The sequence below is a fragment of the Oncorhynchus keta genome, chromosome 32 (genome assembly GCF_023373465.1).
Source record: "Oncorhynchus keta strain PuntledgeMale-10-30-2019 chromosome 32, Oket_V2, whole genome shotgun sequence".
NCBI classification, from domain to species: Eukaryota; Metazoa; Chordata; class Actinopteri; order Salmoniformes; family Salmonidae; genus Oncorhynchus; species Oncorhynchus keta.
In genome coordinates this window covers 12,389,295-12,414,716 of record NC_068452.1, presented here as the reverse complement: position 1 = coordinate 12,414,716, position 25,422 = coordinate 12,389,295, and the positions used below count along the sequence as shown (strand labels likewise).

Sequence of the window (25,422 nt, the reverse complement as noted above, 5' to 3'; positions counted from 1 at the left end):
ATCAGGTATTTTATGACATTTCCACTGGATCAGCTCATTACATTTTTCCCTTTTGTGCCGAGTGGTTATCGAAAGGGCGAGAGCTGGAAATATTTTACAAATACTTTAAGGAACTATTCTCATTTGCAATTGATTTTGATTAGACTTTGTTTACATGCTGTTAGAGGTGAAGAGAAATTTGCTTTGAGAAACTTCACAACTCATTAGTGGTGGTGCGTTAAGACAATCAGAAATACTATCAGACATCCCCAAATAGGCACATTTATAGGCCTACATTTGCGCGCAGGACAGGTAGACTAGTCCTACTTCTATATGCGTAATCAGGTGTGCGTCCTTACTCATCATTGACAGGAGTGTTTCTAAATACTGAAGCTATTTAGTCACGTGTTCAACTATCATCAGCTGACCCGGGAAATCATTTTTTGAATGCCTATCAAATGACAAACAGCACGAGATGCAACAACAATCAAAGTGCTTCTTCATTCATTACTCTGGTAAAGACAGTTATGCCATGCTCCATGTTGGATCCATCATCCCAAACAAATTGATGTTTATAATGTATTATTGTCTGCTTGATTTACAGTAGCTTCTTGTTTGTCTGTTTGGACACAGAGATACTTTCCTCATAATGTGTAGAGAACTGTTCCTTGATGGATAGGCTATTGTACAACACACAGAGCTATTTTCCTGCATTCAGGACATTTAGAATGATAACACATTACAGCATAGCCTAGTGGGATTATTCACAAAATTATCTGGTGATCAGGTTATGAAATGTCATGACAAAGACATTTTAGTTTCCATGTTTCACCTGACATATTACATTATTAATAGTCCTAGGTCTATGTTGTTGTTACAGTGGGGCAAAAAAAGTATTTAGTCAGCCACAAATTGTGCAAGTTCTCCCACTTAAAAAGATGAGAGGCCTGTAATTTTAGGTACACTTCAACTATGACTGAAAAAAATTGAAGAAAAAATCCAAAAAATCACATTGTAGGATTTTTAATGAATTTATTTGCAAATTATGCAAATTAAAAAAATTACAGGCCAGTTTTGCAAACAAAACTGGCCAAGTTCCTGACCTCCTACCGAAACACCCCACATGCCACGACAAATGAAAGCCCAGCCGCACTGATGTTCGGGAGGAGGCCTCTCCGCACACAGCTGGACATCATGAAGCCAAACAGGCGTAATGAAGTGCTGAACAAACAAGCCAAGATGCTCTCCGGTGGCCGGGAGCCCCATCTCCAAACAGGACAGGAAGTGATGGTGCGAGATTACAGAAGAGGAGGGAAATGGACAAGAGGGGCTGTACACACACAAACGGGAACCAGAACTTACCAGGTTCAAGTGAGCCCAGACATAATCTGGCGGCGTCACATTAACCAAAGGCATTCCACGGAAAACAGCACAACAATCGAGAGAGAACAGGCACAGAGAGATCCTGAGAGTGACACACAGGGAACTGTAGAGGACGGTGGGGCAGTAAAGAGACCCCAGGCTGAAAGAAGGGAACGTGTTGATGAAGGTGCTGCTATAGCAGAAGCTATAATGGAACAAGCACACACTGAGGATGTTCAGGAGCCTCCAGACAATCCGAGGCACTACCCAGAACGAAGGCACCATCCACCAGACAGACTAGTCTTATAAACAAACAAACTAACTGTTCAAGTTCAAATTAAAAGCTGCAAAATAACTACAACAAGTTCTGGGAAATGTTTCAGTTGTGATTTGGTAAAAGTAACTCTGATTGTATAAGAGAAGGAATGTTATGTTCTGTTAATTACTGATGTCCCCTTTAAGGATGGAGTGCCCTTGGTCATGCGCAATGTTGTTCTATGTTATTCTGCTACTAACTCGTTTGAGTAAATGTGAAGCTCCAGTTCAATTGCTTGTATTCCGAGTCTTTCTTATTACCTAAAGAAGTACTAAGTGTTAAGACACTACAGACATTATAGCTGTTTTTTTTGTTAGTATATTATAGGGCAGATTTATTTAGAATTGCTGTGTGTGTCCCATCATTGCAGCTTTGGAAATAAATGAACTATCCATCCATTGCACCTTCCCGTGTTGACTCACTAACTTGAGAGACGGGACCAGGAAGGTCACACTAGGTCGATATCTAGCTCAAGCTTGTAAACGTTAAACACACCTCCATCTCCATTAACTTCATCACACCTGCCCAGACCCACTAGAATACACCCCCATCTCCAATAACTACATCACACCTGCCCAGACCCACTAGAACACAGCCCCATCTCCATTAACTACATCACACCTGCACAGACCCACTAGAACACAGCCCCGTCTCCATTAACTACATCACACCTGCACAGACCCACTAGAACACACCTCCATCTCAAGCGCCCGCATCAGCACCATTTTATTTCTCTCCGTCGCCCACTCACTTTCAACTTTTAGATAATAAAGCATTTTACCATTCTATTGAATTAACAATAGAGGATTGGCTGATTTCCAGGTTTTAACTATAATATTTAAGATGACTGATTAGAAAAGTATCATCCAACCATCGGGTATCTCATTGCATCCTGTTTTGAAATATACAGACAGACGGATTAAAAGTAATTTTACATTGTATAACTACTTCTGACAGCCAACTTTCTAACTCCTCCCATAACCTTATGATGTCATAACATTCCCAGAAGGATTATTAAGTCATTTTTAGTTTTACACATTTACATTTACATTTAAGTCATTTAGCAGACGCTCTTATCCAGAGCGACTTACAAATTGGTGCATTCACCTTATGACATCCAGTGGAACAGCCACTTTACAATAGTGCATCTAAATCTTTTAAGGGGGGTGAGAAGGATTACTTTATCCTATCCTAGGTATTCCTTAAAGAGGTACACTTAAGACATGACTCTGCCGTTGTGCTGTAGAATTTGTGAATTTTGTCTCTTGTATAATAAGAGACTATCATTTGTCCCAACATCACAGGCCACAGACATTGATACAGTTAAAGACTTCCAAAAGTGTTTTAATGGGGTTTCTCCCTGTGCACCTGCCAATTTAAATCCATTAAATGAGACAAGTTACCAGACAGGACATATTGCTGATGCTCTTCTCATTGATAACCTGAATGACAATTAACTTGTGGTCGTGACGACGGCCTATTCGATGACGTCATCCATCGGGATTCCCCCCCAAAAAGAAGACGCTCTGGATTGATCACTGGAGTCAGATGTGAAGGAGGAGGTTGATCATCAGGAGACAGATGTGAAGGAGGTTGATCATCAGTAGTCAGAAGTGAAGAAGGAGGTTGATCATCAGGAGTCAGATGTGAAGGAGGAGGTTGATCATCAGGAGTCAGATGTGAAGGAGGAGGTTGATCATCAGGAGTCAGATGTGAAGGAGGAGGTTGATCATCAGTGAACCTCTAGGATTGTGGCTGGGCTGGAGTTTCCACTTCCAGCTTGGTCATATATTTTGAATGTTGATATTTTGAACCTATGTTATATATTTGTACCTCCTGTTTCATGAAGTGATGTCACTGAGTACTGCCCCTACACATACAGTGCATTCGGAAAGTATTCAGAACCCTTCACTTTTTCTACATTTTGTTACATTACAGCCTTATTCTGACATGGATTAAATAATTCCCCCCCCCTCATCAATCTACACACAATACCCAATAATGACATGACAATACCCCATAATGTCATCACAATACCCAATAATGACATCACAATACCCCATCATGTCATCACAATACCCAATAATGACATCACAATACCCCATAATGAAAAAGCAAAAACAGGTTTTTATAAATGATAAATTAAAAAATATGATTTTCTTTCAAAAACAAGGACATTTCTAAGTGACCCCAAACTTTTGAGCGGTAGTGTACCTCTACATGATGTAATGTTGCACGATGTAGTAGCAGTATAGACCTAGTCTGTTCATTATATACATCTACATGATGTATTGGTACACCATGTAGGGGCAGTATAGACCTAGTCTGTTCATTATATACATCTACATGATGTATTGTTACACCATGTAGGAGCACTATAGACCTAGTCTGTTCATTATATACATCTACATGATGTATTGGTACACCATGTAGGGGCACTATAGACCTAGTCTGTTCATTATATACATCTACATGATGTATTGGTACACCATGTAGGGGCACTATAGACCTAGTCTGTTCATTATATACATCTACATGATGTATTGTTAAACCATGTAGGAGCAGTATGGAGGTAGTGGGGGACACCCTTGATAAAGATGAGATAAACAACTCTATAAAATAAATAATTCAAATACTGAGCTATATTGTATGTAAAACAATAAGGGGGAATGATGCATATTTACTGATACAATTGCTCAGAGGAAGAGATTACGTTTAACATGTAATTCTCAAAAGGTAGGGGTCTGAATTATTGCTACCAATGTTTTCAATACTCCAGCACCCTCCCCTTGGGAGGATAATGACACTGAAATGTTTTATGAGATTAGAGAACACATTTGGTGGGATCTTAGACCATTCCTCCAAACAGAATCTCTCCAGTTCCCTGATTTATTTTGTATGCGTTTATGGACTGCCCTGTTCAATTCAAACCACAGGTTTTCAATGGAGTTCAAGTCTGACGACTGAGATGGCCATTGAACATGTTGCTTTTGTACCCAATTAACCATTTCTTTGTGGATGTTGATGTGTCTTGCTGGAAGATCCACTTATGGCCAAGTTTCAGCCTCCTAGCAGAGTGGTAACCAGGTTTTGGGCTAAAATATCCTGGAAGTGGGTAAAGATTATTTATTTACTTTATACATACATTTTTGCTCATCTTTATCAAGGGTATCAATAACTAGGTGCTTTTTTTGATATCTAGTTATTTTACTGAATCAGGAATACAGATGTGGAGTAATGTAGAGTTTGTTTTGTTTTAAATTCTCATAAAAAATCTGAACTAATCAAACCACTTGCTGCTCTTTGTACGTGTTGATATAATATTCTTATTTAACGGTGAGGGAAAAAACGTTTCCCTGAACTGCTTTATAATATTATAATTCAATGAAGAAGAGAAATAGTATCCCCTAATCAACTGCGTTTCCCCCCTCCAGACAGCAGATGGCGATATGTTTATTTCAGGCGATGTTTCTACTGTGATGTATAATCAAGTGGACGGAACGCTTCTTCAACAACTGCAGCCACATCGGTAGCTCGCTAGACAACAAAGTCGGAACATTCACGTTCTTTAGGACAATTTAGTGGTTTATTTGCCACTATGATTTAAACATACGTATGTGGAAACAAGTAGCTACCCCATTTAATTTAATATTTACGTTGTAAATCAACTAGCTGGCTGGTTAAGTTAGCACTAGCCTAGTCGCTAATGCTAACTAGCTATTATCTCCGACCATGAGCTCACTAAGCTACTCTCCTCCTGCTGAAGAAGAGGTGGTCTGCTGGACGGAGAAGGAAGCTCTCGTCAAAGAGGAGGCGGAAGAGAAAGATGTTACAATACAAAAACAAGTAGAGGGTGAGGCGGTTACCGTGAAAGAAGAGGAAGACGCCTTCAGAGTGAAAGAGGAGGAGGATGTTACTGTAAAAGAAAAGGAGGAAGATGCCGTTTTTAGAGTGGAGGATGAAGTGAAAGAAGATGAAGACGTTTTTGGAATGAAGGCTGAAGAGGGGGAGATTACTGTCACATTAGAGGAGCACGAAGAAGAGAAGACTGGAGAACTGATTAACACCAGTAAATACAGTGAGTACCGTCTTATAAAACAGGGACATTGATCTGATTAACACCAGTAAATACAGTGAGTACTATCTTACAAAACAGGGACACAAAACTCTGCAATTGTTAAACTAATGTGTGAGTTTTAAAAGGGCACTACACTTGAATATGTTTTTGTACTGTCGGAATTGTTGATGACGTCCTCCAGTGATTTAAAAAAAAAACGTTTCCTGTTGAAAAGTGATATATAAATACAGTAAAGTATAAACACACGAAAGGGAAATAAATAAATGTTGTGTTTTTTGAGAGAACTGCAAACTAGAAGGAGTGAGTGGTGTCATGGTAATGCATTCAAGGAGTTGGCTTGATGGGAAGTCGTGATGTCAACCAAATAGAGACTGTTCTTTATGTGAATATTAATTATTATTTATAAAAACCTTCTTATTCTGTCAAGTTGGTTGATCATTGCTAGAAAGCTATTTTTAAATCCTTGCTATAGACTTTCAAGACAATTTATGTCCAAACTGTAAATAGGCCACTCAGGAACATTCAATGTCATCTTGGTAAGCTCCTCCAGTGTAGATTTGACCGTCTGGTTTAGGTTATTGTCCTATTTGTAAAAAAAAAAATTGTATTCAGATCTCTGAAATGCACTCTACCTCCGTAACATTTAGTGCCTCCTTATATTACACTGGGAAAACAGTTTTCATGGGTACAGAAATCCTAAATCATTTCAGAGTATGCAAAATCCAATGGTTCTAACCGAGAGTCACCTTAACTTTATTGACATCACCCAAATCGATACTGTCATTAACATGGTTCTTCAATAATTACATATAATACTTAATACTGTAGCTGTTTAGATACAGTCACATGTTCAACTATCATCAGCTGATCCAGGAAATCATTTTGTAGAACTGTTCCTTGATGGATAGGGTATTGTATAACACACATAGCTATTTTCCTTTATTCAGGACATTTAGAATGACAACACATTACAGAGTAGCCTAGTGGGATTATTCACAAAATTATCTGGTGATCAGGTTATGAAATGTCACGACAAATACATTTTAGATTCCATGTTTCACCTGAAATATTAAATGATTTATAGTCCTACATCTAGGTAGGCCTGTGTTGTTGTTATGTGACGTTATGGGCCTACAGTAGGTGTATGTTATTGTTAGGTGAAGTTAGGGGTCCTACAGTAGGTGTATGTTATTGTTAGGTGAAGTTATGGGTCCCACAGTAGGTGTATGTTATTGTTAGGTGAAGTTAGGGGTCCTACAGTCGGTCTATGTTGTTGTTAGGTGAAGTTATGGGTCCTACAGTAGGTCTATGTTATTGTTAGGTGAAGTTGTGGGTCGTACAGTAGGTCTGTGTTGTTGTTAGGTGAAGTTAAAAACAGTGTACAAACCCTCATTGTCCGGCTGATGGCAAAGCTAGCCAAAGAGAATTTTACTGGTTGAAGTGTTTTTTAAGTATAAAGTAGTTAATTTGCGACAATAACACAAACATATTAAGCAGGACATTCAAACAAGCCTTACAATTATAATCCAAAAGTAATGTGAAATTCACTCATATTCAACCTTGAAATGGAGGCAATTTTTGCTCTCAGCCTATGAGTTTTCCCCCACGGTGGTGAATTAGTGAATAGACACAGAGCTTTATGTGATCTTGCGCTGTAATATTCAGAAAACATTGTGAAAAACTAAAATGTTTGCTCACCATTTTTGTTCCAGGCAGATATACTACATTCATAACTAGTGGTTTCCTCATTACCAGATATACTACATCCATAACTAGTGGTTTCCTCATTACCAGATATACTACATCCATAACTAGTGGTTTCCTCATTACCAGATATACTACATCCATAACTAGTGGTTTCCTCATTAGCAGGGAGGAGTTTCTGCAATCAAATTGTATGCGCATTGCCCTCGTGTCGCAATTTGAGCAAACACAGAAAGGAGCCTATATTTCTGGTTACTACTAATGTGAAAACAAGACAAAATATGATTGTTGCTCACTTGACTATCTTAATTGTCAAATAATTTAACAAGCGTCAATCGTTGTACAACTTCATGGGTATGCTCTGGGCATCACCTTTTACCTCAAAAGAACAGTGGATTTCTGCTGTTGTGGGCCTTAACCGTCTGTCTGAATTTGTCATTCACACAGGAGAGAGACAGGACAATCGTGGATCCTTTGTGGAGCCTCGACATGTTGCTGACGAGGCAGAGAAAAGTCTCTCCGCATCAGAACAACTCAAGAAACACCAGCAGAGACCTACCGGGAAGAAATCTCACTGCTGCTCTGACTGTGGGAAAATATTAAACTCTTCAGTAAAACTTAAAATACATCAAAGAATTCACACTGGAGAGAAACCATTTGGCTGTACTCAATGTGGGAAGAGTTTTTTTCGGCTACAAACCCTGAAATCACACCAGAGAATACACACTGGGGAGAAACCTTATAGCTGTGATCAATGTGGGAAGAGTTTTACTCAGCTAAACAGCCTGATTGTACACCAGCGGACACACACAGGAGAAAAATCTTATAGCTGTAGTCAATGTGGTAAGAGTTTTTCTACATCTAGCTATCTAACTATACACCAGAGAACACACACAGGAGAGAAACCATATAGCTGTAATCAATGTAGGAAGAGTTTTACTCAGCTAAACAGCCTGGTAGTACACAAGCGGACACACACAGGAGAGAAACCTTTTGGCTGTGATCAATGTGGAAAGAGTTTTGGTACATCTGGCTGCCTGAATACACACCAGAGAACACACACAGGAGAGAAACCTTATACCTGTGATCAATGTGGGAAGAGTTTTGGTACATCTGGCTCCCTGAATACACACCAGAGAACACACACAGGAGAGAAATCGTATAGCTGTATTCAGTGTGGGAAGAGTTTTACTCAGCTAAACAGCCTGATAGTACACCAGCGGACACACACAGGAGAGAAACCTTATAGCTGTGAACAATGTGGGAAGGGTTTTACTACATCTAGCCAGCTGACTTTACACCAGAGAATACATACAGGAGAGAAACCTTATAGCTGTGATCAATGTGGGAAGAGTTTTACGACATCTAGCCAGCTAACTATACACCAGAGAACACACACAGGACATACTCTTTATAGCTGTACTCAATGTGGGAAGAGTTTTTCTACATCTAGTTATCTAACTATACACCAGAGAACACACACAGGAGAGAAACCATTTAGCTGTAATCATTGTGGGAGGAATTTTACTTGGCTCAACAGCCTGGTATCACACCAGAGAACACACACAGGAGAAAAACCTCATAGCTGTAATCAATGTGGGAAGAGATACTCTGATAAGAGATCTCTGACTAAACATCAGAAAATACATGTTGTTTCATGATATCAATTAAATGATGTCACAATGTAGAATGTTTTAACATTGTAGGAGCAGTATTTTAATGAATGTCAGAATATAGAACCGTTAACATTTGCCCCCTGGGTTCAATGATTTTAGCTCTGAATTGAAGCTAAAATCAATGATTCAAGCTCTGAATTGAAAGAGTGCTAAATATGAGATTTGACAAAAAGTGACTAACAAAGAAAGAGTTGTGTTACACTTACCACGTTGGTGACCCACTTGAACCAAAATGCAACACTTCAAAATGTTGCTAGCTGTTTTCTACAAATTGTCCTCTAACCAGTGATGTACACATTACTTCCAGATTCCGTGTGGGTTCTGAGCTGTTAGTTTTAACAAGATGTGCAACCTCATCTTCCTCCTGTCAAACAATTGATTTCAACATGATATCGATGAGTGATGACAAATAAGTGTTGTGTTCCTTTGTTTAGCGACCCCTACATTTAAATGCACCACTCCAAAATGTAGCTGACTGTCTTCTGCAAGTTGTCCTCTAATCAGCGAGGTAAAATATATCTCCCATTTCCATATGTTTTTTTAGCTGTGTTAGTTTCAACATCACGTACAACCTGACCCCCCCCCTTCCCCCTAATCGATATCAGTGATTTATTGCTACTTGTAAAAACAACAGTGTTTTTGGTGCTTGTGCAGTTTATAAGGAGCTTGTTTAAAAAAAAAAAGTAATGTGATTATTGTGTTAGATGTTTGTGTATATAGCACATTTTATTTCAATTTATCACAAACTGTTTCTGCATTTGGACTATTGATTTGGACACGTTAAAGGTGTGACATTGGGGCTATCCATCTTAGCAAAATGTCGTTGGAAATAAGACTATGCCCGAAGTACAATATAAGTTTTAGTTGAAAGTTGAAAAGAAGACCATTTAATTTCAACGTACTTGCAGCCTATACACATGCACGCAGTATAATACATCTATAATCAGTTTTAGGGACAGAAGTCCCGGTCGTCATGTTAATACGGATCCGCTAGCGGGACAACTTCCTGTTGGAATAAATAACAGAAATAATATGGATTTTAATCATTTATGAACATACAAGCGTCTAAAGCTATTACAGCGAAAACATGCCATGTGATTGTTTGAGGATGGCGCCCCACATAAACATTTCCACCGGCACAGGCTTCATACACAATTAACGATTAAATATTCACTTACTTTTTGAAAATCTTCCTCTGATTTGTCATCCAAAGGGTCCCAGCTATAACATGTAGTGTTCTTTTGTTAGATAAAATCCTTCTTTATATCCCAAAACTTATGTTTAGTTGGCACAATCGATTTGAGTAATCCATTCTTTCAACATGCAGATAAAGGAATCCGAAAATCTACCCCTAAACTTTGTTTCAAAAAGTCAAAATACATTTCTATTTACTCCTCAAATACCCTAAAATGTAATCAAACTATAATAATTATTTTGGAAAGAAGTATGTTCAAGAGCAAACCGATTTGAGCAGGTGCAAAATGTCTTTATGGCATGTGCAAACACCAATTTCCAAGACTGTCCCTCTACTTGAAGTTACAAGCCTGAAACCTTGAACATTCCACCCTGTGGAAGCCATAGGAACTGCATCCAGGGATGGTTGTTTTTTCTTTGGATTTTCTCCTACCATTGTGTTATATTCTCCTTCATTATTTTAACATTTCTACAAACTTCAGTGTTTCCTTTCCAATGCTACCAATTATATGCATATTCTGTTTTCAGGGCCTGATATATAGGCAGTTTACTTTGGACACATCATTCAGAGAGGAAGTGGAGAGAAAAAAGGGGCCTAAGAAGTTTTAACAATCTGACATCACTCCAGTATTTCTTTATATTCCAAGTGCTAATTGTCTTTATTCCACTACTGAAGAAGCATGACTCAAATCACCTACACACATTTCAAACATTCAGCCTGACAAAAGATACATGTTTTATTATTCCATGCCTCACCATTATGTGAATTATTGCCAATACATATTAACAAAGGGGTGTACATTTGGTTTTGATACTTCGTATTTACAATTCATGTAACATTTAGTAATCATAATTATTTATGCAACCAACTGACAATTTTGGGGTACAATAATATTGACATTGTTACCCTGCTTTTATAATATCAGGGTTCATTCTCAGATGTGCCAAACCAAATATACTAGAGCATGACATTGGGGACTGGTCCCCGATCCAACAACATGCCTATCGAGTGAACCCTGAAAAGAGAGAGAAGCTCCGCAGTGAGGTGGAAAGTTACTACAGATATTGCAGGAGTTTCCTCTTGAAATCAGACATGTCCGTGGTAAGGACAACTTGGTGGCTGATCGTCTCAAGGGTGGGCAGTCAAAACGTTTTGTGTTTTGCGTTTAGCCAGTGTGTTACCATGGATTACAATTTATTTTGACTGCACGTTTTTCTGTATTGGACATGAGTTTTGTTTGGGTTCATTCCAACGGGACGAGAGTTCTAGAAGCTAGTGAAGTTTAGGAAGACGAGAGTTCTAGAAGCTAGAGTGTTTTAGGAAGACGAGAGTTCTAGAAGCTACTGAGTTTTAGGAAGACGAGAGTTCTAGAAGCTAGTGTGTTTTAGGAAGACGAGAGTTCTAGAAGCTGGTGAGTTTTAGAAAGACGAGAGTTCTAGAAGCTAGTGAGTTTTAGGAAGACGAGAGTTCTAGAAGCTAGTGGGGGGAAAAAGTTGTTTTAATTGTTGTATTGTAGGTGAAGCATTGTAGTTGATTATAATGTTAAATGGAAGTTGTTTTCTGTTGGTGGTAAGCAAACTTGTCCAACAAAAATATAGGATATATTTTTCTTAAAGGGGAAGGTGTTACAGAGTTTGGTTTTTCCATTTATGTTTTGAGGTTGGACTTTAGCACGTTAGCATGTAGGGAGAACCGATTGGTGTCACCTTGTTAGTCAGTATGTGTTACACTTGTGCTGGCTTGTCCATCTCGTTATGGTTGAATATTTCATCCAATTGTTAATATTTTAATCAATGGATTCTTCTTAGGATGCTCATTAGTCTTTCAGTTGTTAACCTTGTTTTTTTATCCTCTTATGTTTGTTGTGTAATAAATATAGTTTGTTTTTAATTGTTTTTTTTTGCTGTGAAGCCATTGTGTTGCATCCATGTCTGAGATGTGCTGTATAAATAAAGCTTGATTTGATTTTAACATATTTCAAAACAAATTAACCTCATGACTGACAATCAACAGACTTAATTATTTTATTTAACCTTTATTTAACTAGGCAAGTCAGTTAAGAACAAATTCTTATTTACAATGATTGCCTACCAGGGAACAGTGGGTTAACTGCCTTGTTCAGGGGCAGTGCAACATACAGTGGGGCAAAAAAGTATTTAGTCAGCCACCAATTGTGCAAGTTCTCCCACTTAAAAAGATGAGAGAGGCCTGTAATTGTCATCATAGGTACACTTCAACTATGACAGACCAAATTAGAAAATAAAATCCAGAAAATCACATTGTAGGATTTTTAATGAATTTATATTTGCAAATTATGGTGGAAAATAAGTATTGATGGGGCTGTAGTGGAGCAGGATGAGAGCTTCCTTCCACATCAACAACAAACTAGATTGGTCCAAACACACTAAGACAGTCGTGAAGAGGGCATGACAAAGCCTCTTCCCCCTCGGGAGACTGAAAATATTTGGCATGGGTCCTGAGATCCTCAAAAGGTTCTACAGCTGCAACATTGAAAGCATCCCTGACTGGTTGCATCACTGCCTGGTACGGCAATTGCTCGGCCTCCGACCGCAAGGCACTTCAGAGGGTAGTGCATACGGCCCAGTACATCACTGGGGCAAAGCTGCCTGCCATCCAGGACCTCTACACCAGGCGGTGTCAGAGGAAGGACCCGAAAAATTGTCAAAGACCCCAGCCATCCCAGTCATAGACTGTTCTCTCTACTACCGCATAGCAAGCGGTACCGGAGTGCCAAGTCTAGGACAAAAAGGCTTATAAACAGTTTTTACCCACAAGCCATAAGACTTACCTCCAGGCTCTGATCAGGCCCTACACCCAAACAAGGGCACTGCGTTCATCCACCTCTGGCCTGCTCGCCTCCCTACCACTGAGGAAGTACAGTTCCCGCTCAGCTCAGTCAAAACTGTTCGCTGCTCTGGCTCCCCAATGGTGGAACACACTCCCTCACGACGCCAGGACAGCGGAGTCAATCACCACCTTCCGGAGACACCTGAAACCCCACCTCTTTAAGGAATACCTAGGATAGGATAAAGTAATCCTTCTCACCCCCCTTAAAAGATTTAGATGCACTATTGTAAAGTGGCTGTTCCACTGGATGTCATAAGGTGAATGCACCAATTTGTAAGTCGCTCTGGATAAGAGCGTCTGCTAAATGACTTAAATGTAATTGTATTGCAAAACAAATTATCCCAATGACCAACCATTTAACAGACTCTCTTCAAACCAATGAACAAATATGTGCAAAAGCAACACATATCTTATTATGAAAAACAGTTTAGTATCACTTTTCAACCAACCCAACAATACGTCAAAGGATTCAACTACTGAAAACCGAAACAGACAAATGGATCAAACAGATCAATCCCACTTTTCCAGCCTGCTGAAGGTGTGGTGGAGTGGTAAACACCACACCCGGCTCTACCAGGGGCTTGAGGTGGTCTCCCACAGCTCTGCTTATGTCATGTTCTGTGGTCTTGCTGTTCCATTTCTTGACTGCCCCTGCAACACAGAGAGAAATATATTTAGTCATATTATATAAAACTCTCAAAGTAATGGATATGGAGCGTCTATGGCCTCAGTTACACCTGGCACCTAAATGTGATTTCTTACATCCGATCACTGTAAGCTCCATTAGGTTCAGATCTAACAGGATGGGCCTTTGACACAGTCAGGCCACCAAATATGCATAAGCAATGTAAAGAGATGTGGGGAAAAGTAAATTCTACACAAATTACATTCATAATATCAAAGAACAAATGTGTGTGCCTGAGGGGAAATTAACTTTCATACAGCCAAAAGGGGTGAGAAATTACACCAATATCAGTGAACAATTTGCACTAATGTAAATAAGCATAGATGATGGAACATATTACTTTTTGCTTACGTGATGAACCGCTAAAGGGGATATAAATATTTACCATCTAAACCATTTGTGACCTCTCAGCTCTCTGGCTGTAGAAATGTTCTTCCTAACCAGTCCCTTAACAGCTCTCTGACTGAGCTCCACCCTCACTGGGTCTTCGGAGGAGAGGAAGGCTGAGGAAGGTTGGAAGGATGAATGGATCAGTCAGTCAATAAAGTGTAGAGCTGCTGTCTATTCTGTCTGACAAAATGACTATTTTAGTCGTAAATTAAAGTAATTAAGGCTTCATGACTGCTGAATACCAACTATTAATCACTTAGATCATGTATTTTCAGGTAGAGATAGATCCTTGGGACGTCACTAGCCCGTTGAAGTTGACATTTAAAATGGTAATGTTTTAGGATACCTGATGTCCCAAGGAACCCGGATAGCATTGACCATTGAGTATTTTTCTGTCTCTTTTACATAGCAGGTGATGGGTTCTGACTTCTGAACTTGAAAATATGAAACATCCTTATTATGTGAAATTGAATGAAACAATAATGTATGTTGATGCTAATACGATGTACAATATTCAATTATGTTTCAGTATGATAACAATAGCCTAATATATTTAATATGCCATATACTATTCTTTTAACAGTTTCACTAATTAATTTGAACTCTCACCTCAAACTGTATTGGAGCAGCAGCAGCTGACTGCCCAGTTCAACATCAGTTCACGTCTCACCTCATGCTGTATTGGAGCAGCAGCAGCTGACTTGTTCGTTGATGCTAATCATCATTACATTTAATCATGTTTGAATATGAGAGTAAATAGAGCCGACTACAACTATAAAAATGAAGGGTTCAGATGGAGTTGTTCTCATATCCCTAAGAACCGTTGTTATGCACGTGAGTGAGGACCCAAAAGCGGTTTAACAGATACAGAGTCTTTAATGTTAAATCACAGGGAAGACATAGATCCTCTTCAGATGTATAAAAATGCCGAAATAGACAACCCGCAGAGAGGGCGACAAAAGAATCATAAAGTCCCTCTGAATAAGACAGAAGAGTCCCCTTCTTGCAGCAGAGGACAGTAGCTGGGTTAGAGTCCCCTTCTAGCAGCCGAGGATAATAGCTGGGTGAGCGGCGACAGACTGCTGGTCTCTCTGGGTAGGCGCGGGTCGTAGAGGACAGAGGTACCTGATCACATGTAGCATCAGAAGAACAGGTAGATTCCGACAGGACGGGACAAGGGTGAAGCAAACAAGACGATAGTTTGGTTCTGGCATGAGAAACTCAAACGAGAATCTGACAAAGACAGAAGCAGGAACAGAGAGAGAAATAGAGACCTAATCAGAGGGAAAAAGGGAACAGGTGGGAAAAGGGTGAACGAGGTAGTTAGAGAAGATGAGGGACAGCTGGGGGAAGGAAAGGAAGAGAAGGTAACCTAATACGACCAGCAGAGGGAGACTGAGTGAAGAGAAAGAACAGGAACAAGACATAATATGACAATACATGACAACCGTAGGGTTCTTGGTCAATGACAAACAGCCCCAAAAGGTTCTTCAAAGAACTTGTTAGAAGGTGGGTTCATCGAGGAACCTCCGTTGTTGCTGAACTTCTTCCAGGAACTTCGCAATTACAACTGAAAACGATGGTGACAAGTTTGGATGCGACAACAAGTTAAAAAGGTTAAGTTGAGTTGATGTTTGGCTCTGAATATGTCTAGAAATAATCTATATAACATACTAATAATGAATAACGAAGACAAAGATGGTTTTCTGTGAATATCTTTCATAACGTTATTATAGTTAATTACCGTAAATAATAGAGAGCCGGGTTTGACCGTAGGGGTTGTATGAGCTACAGTACAGTACCGTTATCTAGCTAGTTAACGTTATGTCCTAACTAGAAACAACTAGGTTTGGATTATTTCCCTCAACTATATTCTTTCCTATATATTGTATATAGTTTCCATAAAGCCAACTTGGTTTTAGACGCATTAATGTAAGTTTCCAATGTAGAGCAGTTCTCACTTTTGTGAAAATGAACTAGCTAACGTAAACGGACTAACTAACTAACTAAGTGTAACGAATGTGAAACGGCTAGCTTAGTTAGCGTTTCAATCGGTGACGTCACCTGCTCTGAGACCTTGAAGTAGTAGTTCCCCTTGCTCTGCAAGGGCCGCGGCTTTTGTGGAGCGATGGGTAACGATGCTTCCTGGGTGTCAGTTTTTGATGTGTGCAGAGGGTCCCTGGTTCACGCCCAGGTATGGGCGAGGGGACGGTCTAAAGATATACTGTTACATAAGGACGGTGACCTGTCCAGACGAGATGTTACAACGAACTGAATCGTCAATGGAGGTCTTCCTATTTATATAGCCTGCTACAGCATGCAATACTATTAACTCACAAGGGGGCATAACATTACATGTACAATACTATCCCATTTTGGAAATGTTACATGTACAATACTATCCCATTTTGGAAATGTTACATGGACAATACTATCCCATTTTGGAAACATTACATGGACAATACTATCCCATTTTGGAAACGTTACATGTACGTCCCCTTGTGCAGGGAAATGAATATCTTAGATGGAAGCTGTCAAATGCATAATGGTATTATTATTACAGAAGTGGTCCTTCTGTAGCTCAGTTGGTAGAGCATGGCGCTTGTAACGCCATGGTAGTGGGTTCGATTCCCGGGACCACCCATACGTAGAATGTATGCACACATGACTGTAAGTCGCTTTGGATAAAAGCGTCCGCTAAATGGCATATATTATTATTATTATTATTATTAATACAGTGTCTAGACTACCTCTTTCGTATAAATGCCCTTTATGTCCATGACAAGGTATGCCTCTACCCCAATCATCTGTTTCTTCATAAACATAAGGGTGCATGCTTATATAAAACTACAGCTGAATATTTGTTATGTTCTTTGTTAATTGTATGTGTATTAATCTTTTCATACTTTTGTTGACACTGATTTCACCGCTCTTCACTCCTTTACTGCACATCGGTGGAAATCCATTTCACGATGAGAGTGAAATCCCGCTGTCCTTTGATGGGGAGAACATCCATGCCCTCGAGGACGTCCCCGTAGGACTTGGGGCTCTGCTAGGGCTGAATTGATTTATTTTCCTTAAATTTCCCCAAAATGTCAGAAAAACACTTCTGTTGTTAATTTACTGTGTTCTGGGGATAAGAAAAGTTGGGGTGAAGTTACCAGGGCCAGTCATAAAGATGGCAAACTTCCTAACGTAACTAAGTGGATACGATATACACACTAAAGCTGAAAAATCTGTATTTAGCATCAAGTCTACAATATTGCTAGTTTACCTATGATTCATTTTTAATGTATGATGTTTCATTGTACATCATTATTTATATATATATATATTTCTATTTTTTTTTTTAAATGTCATGAAAAGCACTATACAAAGTAAATGTATTATTTTTTATGGTCTGACATGTCTGCAGAAGTGTTGCGATTTGGTAATGTGTTTTGTTTGGTAAATTGTTTTGTAAATATATCACGCCCTGGCCTTAGTTATCTGTGTTTTCTTTATTATTTTGGTTAGGCCAGGGTGTGACATGGGTGATTTATTGTGTTTCTCTTGTCTCTGGGTTTATTAGATTTATGGGGTTGTGTTCAGTGTAGTTGTCTAGGTGAGTCTATGGTTGCGAGAGTGGTTCTCAATCAGAGGCAGGTGTTTATCGTTGTCTCTGATTGGCAACCATATTCTTTGGGTATTTTGTGGGTGGTTGTCTCCTAAGTCTGTGTTTGTGCCACACGGGCTGTTTTCGGGTTTTCACGTTTCTTGTTTTGTATTCTGTTCATGTATAGTTTCTCTGATTAAAGTACCATGAACTTTAACCACGCCACATATTGGTCCTCCGATCCTTCTCGCCTCTCCTCTTCAGAAGAAATCCCTTACAAAATATTAATTCACATTGGTGGTGCCACTAAATAAACAATTAATTATTTAAATCAATATGGTCAATATTGAAATTATTATTAAAATATTTTTTTTATAATGGAGGGAGGGTGGACAGCGAGTTTAAAAAATGAAACACAAAAGGTTATTTGAGGAACCATGATAAGGGGTTATTCAAAGAACTTATAGGGGTTCCCACAAAAAGTTATTCAAATGACTTTTAGGGGTTCCCCCACAGTTTCAATTTGAAGAACCCCTAAAGGATACTCCAGGAACCTTTACTTTTTAGAGTGTATATTGATAAAAGTCACCTTGTCCGAGAGACATTTATACAGTTATACACAACCCAATTTGGGATGACTATTTTGGGGTGAAGTAGCGGCCACAACAGACAGACCTGATATCACCCATAATTCAACGTCATTGGACGTCACATGCTGACTGGGTATGACCAAAGTTATTCTATTTAGCTACACTTTGTAGTACATTTTTACACAATAGTAAATGTTTCTGATGCCACATCGCCCGTTTTCAAAGGGAGTTGTTGGTTTTTAGGGGCAGTCGTTTTTTTTAGCTTTTTGTCTGAAAGTATTTTCTCAACTGCGATACCAACTCCAGTCAGCAGATGGCGATGTGCGTCTTTCAGGTGATTCTGCCACTGTGACGTATAATCTCTAGTGGACGGGACGCTTCTTCAACATCAACAGCTAGTCAGCCACCTTGGTTCACTCTAACTTTATGGAAAAAGGTTTATACAATAAATATAGTGTAACCGATGTGAAATGGCTAGCTAGTCAGCGGGGTGCGCGCAAATAGCTTTACAATCGGTGACGTCACTCGCTCTGAGACCTTGAAGTAGTTGCTCTGCAAGGGCCACGGCTTTTGTGGCGCGATGGGTAACGATGCTTCGAGGGTGGCTGTTGTCGATGTGTGCAGAGGGTCCATGGTTCGGGGAGAGGGACGGAAGCTATACTGTTACAATAGCAACTGCTCTCATACTGGGAAGACCCCTCCGAATTTTCAGGTGTTAAGGGCAGTTTTATTTCAAATGTAGTACCCAGACGGAGAAAATCCAGTAAGCGTTTTATAGTTTCATCCTTAGGGTAACTTACTTTAAAGTGGACACACTCCCATCAGTTTCTGAGACAACTGCCCGGACTTTGTAGACTGTTTAATAATGCTTAAACCTCAGAGAGAATAAAGTAGACGGCTCGGGTCAAAATGTTGATTTATGACCCTATGTCCAGATGACGCGTACATGCCCAAATATGGGCATCCGGCCAGGACATCCTCTTCCTGTTGTCACATGTTAGAGGGTGTGTTCTTTTATATCTATTTTGCATCTATTCCTTTGAAGTTGTCATGCTGATTGATGTATATAAACCTCTTTGAACTGCAGGGATGTGTTTGAACATTTCAAAGAGTATGGCCCCCCCTACCCCCCTGTTTTATTGACCTTAGGGCTGTTGTCTATGAAACAGGAATGTCCGGGGTATTGGCTGTGGCAGACGCATTATAAATAAAGACATGCGACCCCAGAACAGTAAACAAGATTTTTAAAATAAAACCCAGACTATTAAACGTAAAAATATGTCTACTCGGCCAATTCTCGGGGTGCTATGCGGCTCATGTCATGAAACCAATGACAAAAGCCTGCAGGATGTTTTCTGTGAGACCCCAGAATGTTTTAAATTAGTTTTGGGTATGAGTGAGGGACATATGTCTTACATATTCCAACCTGAGGATTCTACGGTTAAGATATTCACAGACAGCGGCCCCAAACCCCTTTATCGGTCAGAACCCGGGAGTTTTTCTCCAGTGCTACGGATGAGAGAATGGCTTAAGATAAGACTCGCGCACACTGTCAAATTGAACAGGCCCTGAGCGGTACAACTCTGCCCGGATATGCCCTGGAAGAACTGGTCTGCGGACGCAGTGATCTGATGGCCCTAAGAATCGCTTCAATGGCGTATACCCCTAACTCCAAAGTGACAATTTTAGCATGTGAACAATTTGATAGTGCAAATACGACGAAATCTGTCAGTTCATATGCATTTTCCAAAGCATGCAAGGATGTAAACTTTTTTATGCCCGTGTTCAGATTTAAATGGCGTGATTATCATATATTCAGAATTAGCTGGACAGTCTTTTCCAAAATCGTGAACAATTACGGCGATGGCGGAAGTTATCGTTGAGACAAACAAGCCAGAAGGAGGATAATTCCCTGGAGTGAAAACTTACAGGGCTTTGATGGAGCGTGCAAGCGTCTTTGCGATGGTGAATTGGAAACTGATAATGGTCAGGGCTAACCAGCCCCTTTATCTGTAAGAAATAGTAAAAAGGTTGAATTATAACGTGTGTTAAAATGTATGTACTAAATATTTTGAATTAAATCATCTCACCCTTAACGAAAGGGGGTCTCTCGTTTTCTCTCACTACCTGGTCTGTCGCAGAGAAATGCAATGTCTTAAAAAAAAAAAAAGTATTATTTTATAGTCTTTCCTACAATGGTATGTTATAAACATTACTGGTTATTAAAGTTTGTAATGATGTACAACTGTAGGCCTCCAATGTTTTTACATAAAACACTCGTGGTGCATGTTTAAATATTAGTAAAATTGGGTAATTAATTCTAACATGTCTTAAAAAAGTTTGTACTAAATATTTTGGAATTAAATAAAAGGAATTTAAAACAGTATCTCACCCTTTAACGATAGGAAAATGTACTTTACATCATCACCCCGGTCTGTCGCGAAGAAAAATACATGGAAAATCAGGGTGCGTGCGTGAGTGTGCATGTGACGGGCCAGCAGGAGTGTGTGTTTCAAAAACATGAGGGGGGTAGGTGTGTGTTCAACAATGCCCAGGCATCTGCACTCAAGGCCCTTTCTCTCTGTAGGGGATCGTTTGAAACCAAGGTTTGCACTATCATGCATACAGTATGTCCAGATATCTGCCTACCCCCCATCAAAAAGTGTGACGGCGACTCTTAAAATGGGCACTTTCCATTCATTAACACACAGGTCTTTCAAATCCGAATTTTATCTCACCCCAGAGGATGTGGTTCAAACACCCCAGAAAGAATCCAATATGTCTAGACCGATCCCGGGGTTAAACAATGTTATTTCTAATCAGCGGCAGGTGCCCCCACCCCGGTCTATAAATTTACATCGGACACCCCACCAAGGTGCTAACCCTGAGGATGCAGGAAAAAAAAAAAAGCAATGCATGCAGACGAAATGTCTCGACATCCCCTCCTGTTGTTTGAATTCACTGCCTTTTGTTCTCTAAAACATTCTGGGGGTATTCCAACCCCATTTTATGACATACAGGATATTGCCCGGAAAAATGCCACCACGGCATGTAAACTCATTCCTTACTATCTCTAGTTAGGGACACGATCGTGGAGCGAGTCTAGTTAAGCATTTACTTTCCCACTCTGTTAGCACAGCTTTAGCGCAAACCCACAGGCCAACAGCCCCAAATATTTATCGGCCAGGACAGATAAAAAAAGATAGTCTGTGAATCCCGCCTAATGGATCTTTCTGAATGTGAGTTCGTGAAAAAAATATATTTTAAGATTTGGACTCGTTGTCTGAATAGTATGGATATTATTGTAATATTAAACAGGAGTTATATGTGTTTTAAACGGGGGGACAGTGTTTTTTTAGGTATGTATTTCAGGCCAAATGCACATATAAGTTAAAGTGTATATATTTTGTATAAATACATGTTAATATTATCTAACGTTTGTAGGGTCCCCATCATTTACGCAGCTTTTAAGAGGTTTAAATGATCTGGAACACAACTCGTTAGACGGTGATTCTCAGACGCAAAACCCATGCAACCAATCCCCATCAACCTATTTTCAACGTAAATCCAAATAATCACATACCCAAGAATATTTAGAAATTAAAAAACAAATAGTGTGCACCCTATATTAAAAGCTATTTTTGTATTTACAGCCGACATACAGCCAAGAAGGATAACGGCCTCCTTATGGACCCTGAACGACTTCGTTGGAGCAGATGACACATCCGATGACACAGATGCAATTCTCCCGTTCTGCACAAACGTTTTTTCCAGCACACCGAGAACAGAGAATTTAAATGTCTCGCCAACTCCCCCGGGAACCTCCACCCACTCGCTACATATTCCAGGCCCCAACAAGCAACGCATAACGAGGGCACTTGTACATTGCTCTGAATCAACCCCTCTGGAGAAGTACTACTGTGCCGGGAACTTGCGGCTTCACGATCAGGCGCTCCATGGACACCGTATGAAGTCATTATATATAATAATATTATTAGTTATACACATTTTTTTTAATACATTTTTTATGCTTGAATGTGTTAAAACAAGGACAAATTTGTAAGTCGCTCTGGATAAGAGCGTCTGCTAAATGACTTAAATGTAAATGTAATCATGTTTTTTCAGACTCCCACGAGACCGCCCCCCCCCTGTTTCTGCGATTCGTCAGAACAGCCCCCTCCAAAAAAGCTGAGGTATTTTAACTATGTATTGTTAATATATAGTATTATACCTGAAATGTATTTGACATTTTATAATATAATAACAATTTTATAATATAATAATAATATGTATTTGACATATTATATTATTATTATATTATTATATTATTATTATTATTATTATTATTATTATTATTATATTATTTTATGTATCTAACATATTTTTATATTTAATAACCTATTTTGTATGTATTATTGTCTATCAGACTCCTCCCCGGCGAAAAACGGCACAGAAGGCCACATACATCTAGAGCTGGGGGATTCCGGCTCACCGAACATTCCCAATGAAACAAACAAAGCAGAGGACATCCCTGTTTTAAATTACATTTCAGAGGTAGACGATAGGCTATTCTGTGATGCAGTCAACCTTCTAGACCCCGACAATTCTATGGTGGCAACATCCGGATCTGAAATAGAACAAGCAAGGCTTTTCACAGTTTTTTCCAGGGCTTTGAAATCGAGGAAGGTTTTGCTACACAAATGACTGGGGGTTTTACTTGAGAGACAGTACCGAGACGATCTCAGGCGCAAATACAGGCGCTAAAATCATATGTAACACGGATCATTCCAGAAATACCCAAGAACGCACATCCTTAATTATCAAAATCGCAGAACCACAGGAACAAGTTGAGACAGTTGAAAGCCTCTCATCACAGATACCGCCAGAACTCCTAGAAATGATTAAACATATAAACGAGGCAGGGGTAACATACATAATACCGATAGATGAAAGCATATTATCACAGATTCCAGCCAAACTCAAAGTCAGGGACACCCGATGAAAACCTGTTATCACAGATTCCCGAAGCCCTCATATCCCTAATTAAATCGGATGAACGAGAGCCAGACATCTTCGGCACCCCCCACACCATCATCGACATCCCAACCGTTAACGCCCATGTCCGTAGAGTCTGAAACGCAACACGATGTTTTGGGGGAATTGGAAAATTGTCTAATAAATCAGGCGGGAGATGGTATTGATAGAAGTGGCCTCAAAATGGTTGAAGGAGTAGTGTCTTGGGGGGCAAGGATGCCTGAGCTGGCTGGGGTGATTGATCTCACAACCAATGCATTTTTCTCGTATATACTCTCCAATCACCACGTCTCAAAGCGTGGCTACAGAGGCCTTGATGGTGTCCACAAAAATAGTACTGACCACCCCATCAAACACGTCCTCAGGCTGTGTACATGTAGGGGGTGTTGCGGGTCTTGCCAGGGGGGAGTAGAATGTTGGGCTGAGAGGCATAGAGTCCTTAGGGTCTGGCCCCCATGACGTTTCAGAGTCCTGGTATGTTGTAGGAATATCCATGGTATATGCGTAAGTGAAGAACTGTAGGTTTTAAGGACCCTCCTTTTATTGTTGAACCAGTCCTCTGGGTATCAGGGCATGGTTAGTTTTCTTCGGGGGATGACCCTTCTGACGATGTTCCTTCTTGGGGCTCCTTTAAATCATAATCCTTGGGATTCGAACATATTATGCACTTCATTATCCGAACAATGCTCTGTCGCTGCTGGCTCTGTACAAACAGAGCGTCCAGCAACTCTAACATTTTCAATTCCATTAAATCCCAATTTTTAAAAGGAATAAGCATGCGCAACCTAAAATCCCCAGTCAGGCCTCCATCACGAATGTTTTGGTTGAGGGTTTCCTCGTTGCTGATGTAGAACTCCACACAGCCACATGGAAGTCCATTCTTTCTTTGTACTTTCACCCTGTGAAATACTCTTCCTGAGGAGTCAGGGGTACCTTCCCATCGGGTCTCGTAGCCTGTGAACAAGCTATACCCCTTGGTGATAATCTCAGTTCGGGACACAAAACCTTGCAAAAAACCATCCAGTCTTCAAGCCCATAGTCCACTCCTAATGTCTGGTCGGTATATTCTTCTCCTTCGGCTACCGTATAGAGGTTCACTCTAAAGGCCAGGTAATCAAACTGATACCCCCATTGCTGTCCATTAGACATCAGCACTTGATCTTTCAGCGCAGTTGTGGGCGGTATCTGGGTTCTATACACAATTAGAAACCGCTTTTCTGGCACATCGTATATTGTGGCTTTATACTTGGCCCTTTCTCTGTTTCAGCCGCGGTCCTGCTTCCGTTGTTACAGTCATCAGAGCTTTGCCACTGATCACAAAATCCATGTTTATTTAAAAAATCTTGTTTACTGTTCTGGGGTCGCATGTCTTGTTCTGGACTTTATTTATAATGCGTCTGCCACAGCCAATACCCCGGACATTCCTGTTTCATAGACAACAGCCCTAAGGTCAATAAAACAGGGGGGGGGGGGCATACTCTTTGAAATGTTCAAACACATCCCGCAGTTCAAAGAGGTCCCTAGGCATCAATCAGCATAACAACTTCAAAGGAATAGATGCAATATAGATATAAAATAACACACGTGACAACAGGAACAGGATGTTCTGGCCGGATGCCCATATTTGGGCATGTACGTGTCATCTGGACATAAATCAACATTTTGACCTGTGCCGTCTACTTTATTCTCTCCAACCTCATTTTTATCAAATTATCCATTAAAACCTGTTGTGACTAAGGGGGCAGTATTTTCATTTTTGGAAAAAAAAACGTTCCCGTAGTAAACTGGATATTTTGTCAGGACAAGATGCTAGAATATGCATATAATTGACAGCTTAGGATAGAAAACACTAAAGTTTCCAAAACTGTAAAAATATTGTCTGTGGGTATAACAGAACTGATGTTGCAGGCAAAAGCCTGAGAAAAATCCAATCCGGAATTTTATTTTATT

At 39.8% G+C, this 25,422-nt stretch overlaps 3 protein-coding genes across 6 annotated transcripts in view; 2 read left to right on the top strand and 1 right to left on the bottom strand.

Moving 5' to 3' along the window:
• LOC118373987 (zinc finger protein OZF-like) overlaps positions 1-12,281 on the top strand; it is a 96,452-nt gene extending 84,171 nt beyond the window's left edge. Inside the window, exons 2-3 of one of the 3 annotated variants that reach the window (XR_008088206.1) lie at positions 7,887-11,590; positions 11,659-12,281. Coding sequence is in view for 2 of the 3 variants with exons in the window: in XM_035760320.2 (XP_035616213.2) it covers positions 5,390-5,735; positions 7,887-9,100 (1,560 nt within the window). In the remaining variant the exon portion in view is untranslated. Of the gene's footprint in view, positions 1-5,130; positions 5,736-7,886 lie in introns of those variants that run through there. The other 2 variants (XM_035760320.2, XM_052490209.1) reach the window with 2 other exon arrangements.
• The window catches only part of LOC118365743 (zinc finger protein ZFP2-like), a 426,011-nt gene that overhangs the window by 295,432 nt on the left and 105,157 nt on the right, over positions 1-25,422 (bottom strand). The window lies entirely within an intron of this gene.
• The window catches only part of LOC127914401 (uncharacterized), a 143,172-nt gene that overhangs the window by 81,952 nt on the left and 35,798 nt on the right, over positions 1-25,422 (top strand). The window lies entirely within an intron of this gene.